Source organism: Frankliniella occidentalis, unplaced genomic scaffold (assembly GCF_000697945.3).
Source record: "Frankliniella occidentalis isolate FOCC.00 unplaced genomic scaffold, Focc_3.1 Scaffold77, whole genome shotgun sequence".
NCBI lineage: Eukaryota > Metazoa > Arthropoda > Insecta > Thysanoptera > Thripidae > Frankliniella > Frankliniella occidentalis.
The window spans coordinates 551,915-565,833 of NW_026267207.1; the positions used below are offsets into that span (position 1 = coordinate 551,915).

General features: G+C 41.6%; 2 protein-coding genes across 3 annotated transcripts in view; both read right to left on the minus strand.

Moving 5' to 3' along the window:
- Positions 1-427: 427 nt before the first annotated feature.
- On the minus strand, positions 428-3,995 carry LOC113207218 (cleavage and polyadenylation specificity factor 73). The gene is made up of 13 exons (XM_026423676.2): positions 3,736-3,995; positions 3,462-3,525; positions 3,165-3,262; positions 2,953-3,081; positions 2,697-2,874; positions 2,529-2,618; positions 2,310-2,460; positions 2,025-2,200; positions 1,478-1,936; positions 1,068-1,361; positions 863-991; positions 665-787; positions 428-570 (listed from the first exon to the last, which is right to left on the minus strand). The coding sequence occupies exons 1-13, from the start codon at positions 3,804-3,806 to the stop codon at positions 478-480; spliced, it is 2,055 nt and encodes a 684-aa protein (XP_026279461.1). The 5' UTR covers positions 3,807-3,995; the 3' UTR covers positions 428-477.
- A 578-nt stretch (positions 3,996-4,573) lies between these two features.
- LOC113207202 (serine/threonine-protein phosphatase 1 regulatory subunit 10) overlaps positions 4,574-13,919 on the minus strand; it is an 11,624-nt gene continuing 2,278 nt past the window's right edge. The window contains exons 1-10 of one of the 2 annotated variants that reach the window (XM_026423654.2): positions 13,775-13,919; positions 12,502-12,588; positions 12,185-12,372; positions 10,633-12,057; positions 6,866-7,122; positions 6,603-6,786; positions 6,073-6,514; positions 5,630-5,903; positions 5,107-5,542; positions 4,574-4,998 (exon numbers count right to left, since the gene is read on the minus strand). In XM_026423654.2, the coding sequence (XP_026279439.2) occupies positions 4,862-4,998; positions 5,107-5,542; positions 5,630-5,903; positions 6,073-6,514; positions 6,603-6,786; positions 6,866-7,122; positions 10,633-12,057; positions 12,185-12,372; positions 12,502-12,584 (3,426 nt within the window). In that variant the 5' untranslated portion in view covers positions 12,585-12,588; positions 13,775-13,919 and the 3' untranslated portion in view covers positions 4,574-4,861. The remainder of the gene's footprint in view (positions 4,999-5,106; positions 5,543-5,629; positions 5,904-6,072; positions 6,515-6,602; positions 6,787-6,865; positions 7,123-10,632; positions 12,058-12,184; positions 12,373-12,501; positions 12,589-13,774) is intronic. The other variant, XM_026423653.2, reaches the window with a different exon arrangement.

Here is a 13,919-nt window from a genome sequence, read left to right on the forward strand (position 1 = left end):
TTTGGTCGGCATTTTAGCGAATATAAAGACATTCAAATGTAAAACCATAGTCTTACTATCGAATATAATGCAAAATGCACTTGTTAATATGTTAACATGTTAAGATGTTAAGATGTTAAGATCCTTAAGCTGATAAAGCCTGGGTTTCTGATGCTAATTAGCGTTCAGTGTCATGTTAATTAGCCTTTTAAACACAAAGTTCCCTCTGCTTCGTGCACCACATTCCAAAATCGGCAATATGTCACGGTTTCTAACAGGCAGAGTGATACTGTACAACTACTTGACCAATTATTGATGAATCACCATGGAAAATTCCATATACTTTTTTCAATAGGATGTGCCATTGGCTCAGTTGAGTATGAGCATTTCACAAAAGCAGTTCTGATGTATTATGATATGTTGTAAATTATCAGAGAATAAAAATATGTCGGTACAAGAACAGTTAATTTTATTGAATTTTTAAGATTGGCAGAGTAATTACATATGAGGTGGTGCAAGAGATTGATGGAGCTTGGTAACGGCTGTTTGAATAATCTGCTGGAATGTGTCATCATCCTCACAAATAACTTCCTGAAAATAAATAACCAGTAAATCTCAAAAACGTTTTTTCTTACCATTGTATATTGCCAATTTTCTAATAAATGTTAATTGATGTGAAGCTTACCAAATTTACTAAATCAATGTTAGCCTTTTTGCCATCCACACTAACATATAATTTTTCTCCCTTAAAAATTTTGGGAACTGAATCTTCTCCGAACATATCCTGCAGCATCTCAATTAGACATTCCTAGTACAGAAAAAGAAGTATCATCAATTAATAAACTTTCCAGATGTTTCAAACATTATATTTTTGTAAACAAACCTTAAAGTGCATGCGATCCATTTTTGTAGCAGTGGGATAAATTTTTTGTGAAGAGTCCAAATTTTCTGCTTGCAGTATTGCAGTTAGAACAGAGTCAGCATACATGTCATTCACTGGAGTTGCAGACCACTAAAAATACCATAAGAGACAGATTAGAGTAAGTATTCCATCACAGAATTAAAAGTTGGTCAAGATTAATATTCACCTCCATAGTCACGATTTTATTCTCTACATTTACATCAATACAATTAAACACTCGAACCTTATGTTCATCAATTGGTTCTACAGTTCCTGCAATTTGTGCCAACAGATGCTTAAGAAGAGGAACAGATCCTGAATAATGTATAGATTGTCTCTGTGTGACTGTACTCATTCTCATGTCTGTATATTTTTGAACATCAGCAGGAGATAACATATGATAGTTGAAATTTCTCTTAACTAGCACACCAGACAGTTTTTTTCCTGGTTTTGGCTCTTCTACTGCAAGAGTACCCATAACCTGAGATACAAAAAAACAAATTTGAACAAAATAATTGGAAGTATGAACTCATAGTAACTATTTTTAACTTGTTATAAAAAGATAAAAACCTAGATTAAAAAATTCAAATATGTCACCTTTGCTGTTTTCTCTCCTCTAAAATACAGCTCTACAGCTACTGTATTTCTGGGGTTGTGAATTTCCATTTTAGTGTTTGGGTCATCCTCATATTCACGCTGTAAGGCAGCCTTCAAACGACTCATTTCATTCTGTTCACCATGAACTAAAACCACATGAGGAGGTTTTAATGCTCTGATGAACTCACTTGTCTGTTGGTAGTCAGTGTGAGCTGAGAATGATATATAATCTACAGACATTTTAAGAGGTAACTTCTGGCCAGTCATAGTAGTTATTTCTTCAGGTTCAGACAGGATCGTCTTAGCTAATGTTCCTTCAACACAATAACCCGCAATGATAACTCCATTCTTACTGTCTGTGCACCATGACTCAAAGAGCTCACGTGACAATCCACTCTGCATCATACCAGGAGAGGCCATTACAACACAAGGACCAATGTCCTCAAAATGGTCAATACCCTGTGATTAAAACACAAATAACCGTTCAAATCTAATAGATGCATTTAAAAAAAACTATTTAAAAAAAGAAGAAAAAAAGCTATTAGACCTTAAGATTGGATATATGCTGGAATACAAACGGATTTTTGATCGCTATTTGTCGACGAATTTTATCATTCATAGCATTTATGTATGTCTGATACACAGCCATGCATTTTTTTGCCAATGAGGAAGCGTAGTAAATTGGTATGTCATGCAGCTCTGGATGCTGACTCCAATACTCATCTAAAAAAATATAAGAGAACTTCGCTATAGTTTTTAAACAAACTTAAATGATGCCCTGAAGAGCAATTGAGCAATTGTTGAGTTACACAGATGTGCAGCCAATAATTACCTAAAATTAACAAAAGTTCTTGAGCTCTTCCAAGAGCAAAAACAGGTATCAAACAGCGACCCCCTCTATTAACAATGTCGTGAACAAGTGATGTGAATCTTCCTTCTCTTTCTTCCCTTTTTTCATGGATGTGGGTTCCATAAGTGGATTCCTTGAGTCAAAAAGTTGCATGTTTACAACATAATTCAATGGTAAAACTTGACACAATCAAAAACTTACAGTTATTAGGACATCAGGATGGACATTAGGAATTTCTGCAGCCATCAAATGTCTATCCTCTTGACGAGAAAAGTCTCCTGTGTACAGTATCTTACAAGACAGCTCAGATTAATTTTCATTCCACGGTAAGGCAATCATGCAAGACAGCAGTTTATTCATAGAGCATACCTTCACACCAGCAATTTCTAACATGAACATAGCAGCTCCGAGAACATGACCTGCATTATAGGCCCAGAATTTTATTCCCATAACATCCTTTTCTTCATGGAAATTCAAAACCTCAATTTTGTCCATACTTGCTTCCAGATCTGCTTCAGTATACAACATCTGCTCAGTAGCAATATTGCTAAAAAAAGGGGAAACTAATTTAGAAAAAAAAACTATACAAGAGAGGATGTTTAAATGTCAAAATATGATTCCTCACCTAACTTTTATGTAGTCTGAAAGGAGCCAGCGGTAAATGGCTTTAGTGGCATGAGTCATAAAACATCTCCCTTTAAAACTGGTCTTCATGAGAAACCACGGCAGGGCACCACTGTGGTCCAAATGAAAGCTGAGAAGCAAATTCACAATGTAAATTTAAAGTACATAAAAAGTTAACAGCCCTTTGTTCTTAGGAACAGAACCTTTACTCACTGTGAGATAAGTAGTAAATCTATTTCATCTGCTTCAATTAAATCAACAAAAGGAAGAGCATCCATCCCTGATAATCCAGGATGTATTCCACAATCTAACTGTAAAAAGAAAGAATATGTTGCAAGAGAGTTCAAACCATGACTTAAGGTGGATTTACGATAGCAACGCAGCAAGTGTAGTTCTGCCACTGGCGTTAAAAAAAATACTCGTAAGGTCCTCTTCCACTTCCCCCTCACCCTGTTCTCACCACTAGCATTAATTCGACCGTAAGGTACTCAGACAACAAAATGTACCAACCATTATTTTCTTGCCCTTGAACTCGAGCATTATGCATGATCTACCGACTTCCTGGCCAGCTCCACTAGAGGAAAAGACAAACAACAAAATTAAACAATAAGTTTTCATTGATTACACTGACAACAAACTTATATAGGGCATAAAAAAAGTGTACACAGGTACATAACCTATTCAAATTTGATGTAATAACATCAAGCAATTTATTATACCATAAGAAATGGGAATAACTTGAGTCACATGAATAAGAACTATAAACAAAGAAATATGTACTAACAGCGGCCGAACTTGAAGAAGATCACTTTCTTCTGCCGGTACTTGGGATTCGGGTTTTCTCTTCGACGTCATTTTGTTTCAAATTTTGAATCAGAATACAGCGAATGATATTTCCACGATTACTACTGATCAGTTTTCAAATGATGCCAGTCATTATTAATTAATAGTTACAAAAAAAAGAAATATTTCGCATGATTGTCTAAGCCGACAAAATATAAGTAAGGTTTTGTTGTCGTATCGATCAACATCGATCCGTGGCTTAACTCTCGATCTCTCGACATCTTGGCGATACCCAAGAGGGAAGTTCGGAATGCCTACTCTTGGAGCCAAACTTGCACAAAAAGCTTGCAAACCAGAAGGGTGTCTGAAGGGTTGGGTAGCTTGAGAAAACCTTTCTCATGTGGGTAGCGAACGCTGCCGAAGGAGCGAACAGCACGAGTTGGCAAGAGGGGGAGAGGGAAAGTATAACCTGCTCTGACTGTAGGGATTGCTTCATTTACTTTGCACAAAAGAAAATGCTTGTGTATTGTGTATATTGTGCACATTCAGGTGGTTCTCACACTAGTGACTGAAATGGCGCAGCTGCTAGACACTCGACACCCCAGATTTGCAGAGTAGTCTAGTTACGTATGTGGTGTACTAATAGAAGTAACGCACTTTAAGATATGTACCTGCTCTGAAGGGGGCAAAGGAATGCTTTCTGTCTACTAGAAGATAATGGTCTAGTTTCCCCCCGCACACAGATTGAAAATACATGATTAAATTCTGTATTCCTTTAAATTGTGCTTTAAAGTGAGGAGGGGGAGGGGGGGCACACAACGAAAACAAATTTAAAAACATAGGTTTCAATATTTCATTTATGATTTCAATTATAATCTAGAAATCCTATACAAATATCACAGACCAGACCTTACTCTGGTGTACAATGTCACTTAATAATGCTCAAAATATATGTAACAATACATGCTTTAAAAATAAGAAAACAAACAAAACAGGCATTAACAGCTTTTTCAAATTAAAGCTTTGGTATCTATAACAGTTCATGTACGAATATTCAAAATTAATAAATAGCACCACTATATTAACAAGAATGTACAAGATGGCAGTGAGTATGACTTGATGAGGCACTAATGACGAGATGAAACTCCTTTCAATTCAGGTGGATGTAAAAATTGACAATTGTTTGTAGCACAGTTTCCCCTCTTAAAATATCTGCAGATTCTCTTTGAAGGGGGACCACCAGGGCCAGACCAGCTCCCTCTTCCTGATTAAAAAAAAGAATACAAAACATTAGAAATTGTAAAAATCAGATAACAGGGAGTAGAAATGAAAAGAAATTTGTGGAACACTTAAGAACTTTTTAAAGGCATACCTCTTCCTCCTACTCCTCCACTTCCTCTCCAACTGTCTCCAGAGCCTCCACGATACCAGCCTCGGCCTCTTCCTCTGTTGAAGCTCGGTCCGCCTGGGTTTCCACCGAATCCTTGTCCAGGGTACATGTCGAAATTTCCTTGATCCATTTGGTACATATCACCAGGTCCACCCATCATACCATAATTCATTTCAGTATTCCATGGACCGTCCATGCCATTTTGATTGTTGTACATGTCCATACCCATACCCATGTTGGGGCCCATCCCTGGGCCCATATTGGGGCCCATCCCAGGGCCCATTCCCGGGCCCATCCCAGGGCCCATCCCTCCATCTAATACCGGGCCCATTCCACCCATCATTCCCGGGCCCATTCCTCCAAGTCCAGGGCCTATACCGATGCCTACATCTGCCATGACTACCTTGCCATCGCCAGTCTGAATCAGAAAACAAAGAAAAAAATTATGGAAAAGTTCAAAGTTGACACAATAAATTCAAGAGGATTCTATAGCGCGAATACACACCCTCCAGTCTCCCCCCACGCTGTTGTAGCCCATGGGTCCGCCGACGGGCGTCTGCAGCAGAGGTCCAGGGTGCGGGTTGCCACTCGGCACATGGGAGATGGTGTGGGAGTGCGGCGGCGACTGCGGGATGAGCGTCGGCTTGGGCTCCGGCCACGCCGTGTTGGTGTAGTCGTAGATGCTGTTGGGTCCCGTCACATCCTCCAGTGGGATCCTCACGGGGTCGGTGGGCGTGAAGGACGGCACAGGGTCAGGTTCGGCAGCCGAGTCCGGACACCTGAGGAGCACGGATGGACAAGAGTGTTAGGTATTGGTGCAACATTGTTTTCAACTTATGCCATGGATAGAGACTACTCCGCGTGCATGCGGGTTTTGCCTGTGCGCTCAGAGCCGCAAGGCGCGATTGGGGCCTCCACCCTGTAAATACCACATCTGACAAAACATACCCGAGGGTCTTCTGGAAGATGGGCGACGCTGTGATCATCTTCTCGCGTGCGAACTGCACTTCCTTTTCCCTTGACTTGAAGCCCGGCACCACATCCGAGGGGGCCAGGTCGATAGGGATGAGTCTCGAATAGATGGTGTGCTCCTTCATCTGATCCTCGCCACTCATGCGTCTGGTGAGGTGGAAGTTTTCACGTTCATGAACGCGCTCCATCTGCTTCATGTCCATGAACGACGTCTTCGTCACATTGACGCGCTCCGTCTCGTCCAGCTCGAAGTAGTGCACGGACTCGAGGTCCGAGTCCGCCTTCCACTTGAGGGACTTGCGCTGCCTTTGGCTCGGCCGGTGGAATACAAGGACTCCCCGGGGCAGTCGATTTCGCTCACGCTCCATCAGTGCGTTGTCCTCCTCTGTCGCGGGGTCGTCTGTTGATCCACCTTCAACTAGAAAACGATAGAAAAAGTAAGTCAAAAGTCCTGTTTTGAAAAGTCTCCAAAACGAAAAAAAAAAAAAAAAAAATCCGCTACCCACCTTTAATTTTCTTTTCTTTAACGACAGTTTCGTCCTTTCCGTCTTCCTCCTTGACTTGAGTTTCGTCCGAAACCTCTTCTTTGCATTTCACTTTACTCTCTGGTTCCTTCTCAGCCTCTTCATCTTCGCCTTCCCCCTCCTCCTGCTTGGTTTCGTCGTTTAGCTGTAGTGTCTCCTGGTAAAACTAAAGAAAAAACAATTTTTTTTCCTTCAAAAATCACAATCCTTGATCTCGAAAAATAACAGACAGGAGTTTGACATACCTTGAAGACGGGTTTGGCCTCGGCCGCGGGCCGCTCGGCGCGCTCTGGGGACGAGCACGGCGATGCAGTAGGGGTGCCGGAGCCGGGGGCGTCCTCAGCCGCGCTGCCGGGCGCAGCACCTGTAGGGCTGGTGGGCTCGTCCTTCGAGTCGTCCTTGCTGCCACTCGTCCGCCTCTTTCTCTTGCGCGGCTCGCGCTTCACGGTGTTCGCCGCCGTCAGTGCATCCATGAAGAAGTCGCTCTCCTGGATAACGGGGGCTGGAAACATTAAAATTTAACAGAACGTAAGCAATGGCGCGGAGTTCACAAATGAAGAATGACAGTGAGTACAGATTGATCGTCTTAAATTATTTTGCCAGCACATATAGGAAAAGTGGGGGGGGGGAGGGAATTCCTTAATACTAAGCGCCAACAGCAGCCATGACCTGGAACAAAGCAGAAAAAGAGAATATTAACGACAGGTTTTTGCTCGGTGGTGCATGAACATCTCTGTACGTGACTCTCGAGTAATACGGGGCAACTAAACTGAAACCTCGAAAAGTGATGTGTATGTATGGATGAATAGGCACTGTATTGCAAAAAAAAAAAAAAAAAAAAAATCAAATTATAAAAATTAAGATTGGTGTTCCGTAACTAATACGTCGATTGAATGTTGTCTTAAAAAATATCAACTTTAACGAGGGCTAATCAGCCACAATGGCCCGTTAGAAACCATTACATAACTTATTGCTGTTAACTACAAATAAATACGTCTTGGACGAAATTGTATATAAACCAGACTAAATTGAAAGTGTTCGGGGCAGTGAGCTCTCACACCAGTACGGCGGAACGATTTGCGCGGAGTTCCGCCTTTGAACGAGCGTGGCCACAGTGTGGTCACTACGCTGTTACTGAGTTGATCTAAGCTCGTAAAACCAAGGTTTATCTTGGAAGCTGAGAGCCTGAATCTTGCTTCGATTTCGCAACACTACAAGAATACACAATGCGCAACTTGAAAATTACTTTAAACGAGTCAAATTTCAATACAAAAGAATTTTGTCAAGATGCAAACTTAATTTCAGCTGTGACCATGTTCACATTAAAAATTACCGTGTCAAAAATTTTGCGAGGAATTCTATTATTTAAGCTATACGAATCACCATGGAAAATCCACAGAGGTAGCTTAACTGATTTACATGATACCCCGAAGATATTCTTCGCTCAAGAGCGCGAGTAATGGTGGGAGCTGCAAGTGATGTTCAAAACAATAGGACGAGCAAAAGTATTTTCAATTTGGGATGTCATTTTCGGTTAATCCGAATAATTGTCTTTACAGTGTACCCGCTCAATTTCTTTCTAAATAAATATTGCTTGCGTGGGGCGCAGTGCGATCGATTTCACTCGAATCCTTGCAATTTATGATGGGGCAGTTTTAGAAAACTTGAAGACAGCAAGCCACTGGCTGTGCATAATCTAATAGTAGCTGGAGGGGTCACGGAGCCAGGTGTAAAGCAACGGTCGCCAAGTGGATGTACCACCTTGAGCCGAGCACCTTGTGCCGAGCACCACCCCCGCACTGGACGAAAGGACCCAACGTGATGAGGGTTCGGGGTAGGAGAGGGCAGTCTTCAAGTGTTAGGCGTCGGTCCGCCCGCTGCAGCGCCATGAAGTGGAGGTCGCTCCGCTGGCCCGTCGAAGCTCTGGCACGCAAAGCAGCGCTCGGTGCAGGAGGCGCCGCGCCGCACCGCGGCTCGACCAGCAGCACCCCACCCCAGCGGCGGCCCCCGCGCGCTTGTCTACAGCGCTCGTGCCCCCGCCCCGCCCCAAAGGCCTCGAGCCAGGCCGCGACCCGCGGCGCAGGCCATGGTGCAGCGGCTGGCGGCTCGGCCTAGTGACGCGATGAGGAGTCGAGCTCCTCGCAATCTTGGACTCCTCTGACACGCAGCTGATGTGGGGTGTTTACTTATGCCAGTTTCATGCCAGTCAACGTTTATTTCAGAGACTTAGCAAATAAATATATAAATATATATATAACGTATCTTCCACACAGCGTAGTCGGCAAAAAATTATATTGCCATCCGAACCACAAACGCAAAAGAGAGTGCGCAGGGTACACAGTGGGAGGCAAATAACACTCAATTTCACGTTCAATTGTTGTTTATTGTAAAGCGACGACTTACATAGAGAAGAGCCACGTCCACGGACTTTGGAACCGTAGAATGAAAATAAAAGTCATCGCTTTACTTAATAGTAATACTGGTTGAATCAAAAATTGCAATAATTATTGACCAAAAGTTTATTTTTTTGGTGAAATGTCAATTTTAGCATTCATGAGGGGAAAGCAACGTGGACGTAGCTTTACAATGTTTCATAATAAAAATCTTGACAACCCCACTCTACGTTAATTAAATGTGTACCGATTGTTCCTTCCCTAGCGCTTCAATGATAAACAGCCCCCCCCCCCCCCCCCATTCGTCAGCTAGTACTGTACTGCAGCTGGCGGCACGACCGGCATCGCTGGCGCGCGCGGGCCTAGGCTAGGGCATTTTGCCTCATGAAGATGCACTTGAGTTCACTGCCATACAACTAAACTCCTTGAGGTAAGAGCTCAGCAAAAGTAATTGGTGCACTAGATTCCCCATGTGCCTTCAGGTCCGTCCTATCATTTTCCAATGTGTTTATTGTTGTCCATGTCCCACTGTTTTCTAGAGAGTTCATGACCAAGTGATCAATCCTATATATTATTTTAATCATTAATTCAGAGAAAGAAAAGTCTGGTCCGAACATATCGGACTCCTTACTTTGCTCCCAGGTTATTATTATAGAACTCTCAAGCACTCACAGTTTTTATTTATTCTCAGTAGGGCCTACAACACAGATGTGTGACTTTATTTGTACTTACCAAGTACATGTTTTAGACTTCCCAAGCAGCTGATGTCAAGGTCTTGTCAAACGCAATGATGGGTTGAATATATATTTTAAGGGGGGAAAGAAAAGCCCCACAGTTGTGTGAACAACTCAGCACCCATTCCACCTAAAGAGAGTTGTGTGCTGGTACTGTACTCCAGCTCTTACATTACTGTTTGTACTGTTCATGCAAAAATACTGGGACTTTTATGACTCACTTCTCAATTACTAAAAGAAGTGTGTGTGTGTCTCATGTTTTAAAATATAGTTAGTAAAATGTAATTTCAATGGGAATTACTCTACTGTATGGTTACATGAAAAGAGTAACATGAACATGTCTGTTGATGGCAGTTATGTGTGTCTTGGATATAGGAGCAGGGCCCAACTTACCTTGAGAATGTTGAGTAGACAAAGGATCCATAATTTTCCATCTTGGCTTGCAAGTGGGTGTGCTAAGAGGTCCACAAAGTGTATGGAAAGTGCACACAGTTTTGCATTTGCCATAACACTTAAATGTACCCAGACTAGCAGCACTCACAAGACACTAAAATATAAAAGAATTGATGGCGGCTGAGGCAGGCTCTTGAAGACGCTGCTCCTTAAAAAAACTCACATGATTAATCATGAATTACAAAAATATACAGATGGGCAGGAGAGGGTAATGTGCTGGCAAAACAAGTAGCATAAGATAAATTAAATTAAATTCAGATAAAACAGGAAAAAAAAAAAAGAAATTAAGTGTAAAGACCAGAACTCATTTCTCAACACGATTCAATAGTACCAAAGAAGTTTTACTCGAAAAGTGAGCTGATGTTGCAACAAAATTTAGTTTGACTAGATAATTATAGTAGATTTCCCCCATCAAAAGTGGGTGACACTCACCTTTAGGTTTGGCAGGGATGACTTTTATAGCCCCAGGACGTTCCGGAGGACCTGCCAGGTTCAGGACAGGCTTGGTGCGCTTCTCTGGTAGTGATGGTAAACTCAGGAGTGGAGACGGGTCCTTAACTGTGGGAAGAACAGGTCCAACACTTGAGGTATTTTTCTTAACATCTTTTCTGGATGGTGGAGGTTTCACCACTTCTTCTAAACCTGTAGACCGGAACTTGGTGGGAGCAGTCTTGACAGTGTTAGGACGAGGTTCTCCAGATTTCTTCCTATTCTCAATAGAAATTGAGATCTTCTTTGTTTCCGCCAGGACTGGTGGGTGAACTTTGTCTGGCTTAGAGGCACCGTCAGTTTTCTTGGGAATTTTTCCAAGTTTACTGATGGAGGTTTGCATTACTTTCGCTAGAGTTGCTTTGTCTTTTTCAGCTTGTGATTCAGCTCTCTCTTTCTCTCTTTGTTTTAAGCGTTCCTTCTCCTTCAGCTTTGCTCTCTCTTTTTCTTTATCCTTGTCTTTTGAGGATGAGGATGATGATTTTGACTTTTCTCTGTCTTTGTCACGCACTTTATCTTTAGATTTATCGGAATGATGGTGTTTGCTTTTAGAATCACTTCTATGTGAATCCCTTGAAGAGCTACTTTTCTTATCTGATGACTTTTTAATTTCTGTCTTATCTGACTTGTCATGTTTAAGTGAAGGTTTATCTGATTTTTCTTTGTCAGACTTATCCTTATCAATTTTTTTCTTGTCTTTTGTAACTTCTCTTGATTTTCGCTTGGAGGGAGATACATCCTCTTCATCCTCACTTAACTTCCTCTTTGTAGGTGACTTCAAAACCTTCTTAGCATCCTTAAAATTTAGTTTCAAGATGAGCTTTTCTTGTGGTTCACCATTAGTAATATCTCCACTTTCAGTAGTGTCCATTAAGTTTGGTTCAAATTGAGGCACTGTTTCAGTAGTCATTTCACTTAGAGACCCCAAAACAGTATTACAGTTCATTTCTGATAAAACGTCATTTCTAATTTCATTCACTATTAATTCACTTGGGATTTCACTAACTACATTACTAAGATCAGTTCCACTGCCAATTAACGAACTATTATCACTCCTAAATTCACATAAGTTGTCACTAGCAGGGAACAAGTCCTCTTTAGAGATGGTGTCCAGATTGATATCACCGGGGTCACAAAAAAGGTCACTACTAATGTCTGAATGCATATTGATGTCAGAGGGGAAAAAATTATCTTCTCTTGATTCCTGCAGCATCTGGAGTTGAGTAGTTTGGGGTCCCATCTCCAACCCGTGATGAGGTTCAAGGTTTAGATGAGAAACATCAATAGATGGCTGAGGAATCACAGATCCAGGATACTTGACCACATGCAGCCACTGTGCAACGAGGCGAGAGGCCAACAGCTGTACATCTGGAAGGTAATACAACAAAATTTCATTAGGATGAGTAGCAAAATTAAACAAACAATAATACTGATTGAGTTAGATTTAAATATTTCTTTAATTGATTTTTTTTTTAATGAAGATAAATTAACTTGCCTCTGTCAGTTGTGTCTTTTGATAATCCTTTCACAAGTTTTGGACAGTTGTTAAGCTTGAGTCGCTCCACATCCACAGGGCACATTAGAAGAAGTTCAAGTAATTCCTTCATCAAGGGCCAGTTGCGAGCTTCAATGGCGTCAGCTAGCCATGAGTTTGTCAGAGCCCATCCCCCTTCACTCATGAACCTGAAACACAGAAAAATCATCAAGAACATTCAAATGGCAGGTCGCTCAAACCTACAATGATGACAACAACAACAACAACAAACAAACAAACAAACAGGGAAAAAAAAAACAGAAACAAACGGAACTCACATGCCAATTAGCTCTGTCTTCGTGTTCTTCAATATGAGCACATATATACACTTGCTCACAAGTTTTTTGGAAAACTTTGTCATCAAACTGTAACAAAAGAGAAAAGAAAGAGGTCAAATTACTTCCAAACAATTACTGCTTCAGATTATTATACTTCATAGGTGGGACCCATAAGCAAGGCTAGAATTGTCATTTGTAGGATACGTTCTAATGGGTTTTCGAGGCCTCTGATTGGTTTTCAACTAGAACATATCCACTAAATGAAAATCGGCGCGTCTCCCAGGTAGCAAAATATATCAAACTGCATTCGAACCGCATTATATGTCCCATCTGAAACGCGCATTGAAGTGCATATTAGGCGCCTACACACGTTTAGATTGGACACGAAATGCACATTTTATGCAGCTCTGCTACCTAGGCTGAACCGTGTGAAATAAAGAGATAATAATGAAAGACAACTAAACCATATCCAAAATAAAGAAATTGTCAGGATTAAGTAGCTAGAATGAAAGTAGAGTTGAGAACTGTGATGACTCACTGTATGTTTACTCAACAACATTTAAAATAACTCTTAATTGATAGATCACACGGATCACACAATGCTACAATTAAATAGAAGTTCGAGAGACGGAGACGCGCATCCGCGTGTGGTCACTGGTTTGGCGACTACTACATTACATTATTTAGAATGTGGTATCCTAGCAACGACTGGCCGGCCAGCACATGACAGCTGCTTCATGAAGATAGTAAAATAATCAAAATATCGCAAAAGGTGGGACCGAACAACTAAATTTTGTCTGCCTAAGTGGCAAACGTGATTGTTGAGAAGAAATCCCTAGAAGTGGTGTTCTTATTCCAGCACGGAGTAACGCCGACGCAAATGTGGCAACGTGGGAAGAAGATTCGGTGGGTGGGGTGGAGGAAAGAGAGGGGGGGAGGGAATGGCGAGCACTGCCATGTTGCCAAAGCTCGCAGCCCAAATGTCTCTCGGGGCAAGGGGTACTTCCACGGGGTGGCCCAAGGGTGCCCAAGGGATGGCGCAACACAGCGCAATGTGGCGCAACACGAAAAATGAAAAGTTGTGAGGATTTTCTCAAGAGGTAACAAAGTAAATAGTAGGTGAATAATTTCTAAGGACTTTTAAAGAACACAAAATCAGGTTCACGAAGACTTTTTCTGTGCAGATACTCTCGATAATTTATATTAAAACAATAAAATGGGTGGATTGGTTTTTGGTAATCCAACACAACAAACTATTGGCAAACACACTCACATTAGAGACAACTTTTTATGTACAGACAGGAACGAACGAGAGCGCTAAACCAAGGAAGTTTTTCCCAAATGTGATAAGGCTCAACAACTCCTACAAGACGAGCGACGAGCGCAGTCGGTGCGGACCGAAAGAGAACTGGCTGGCA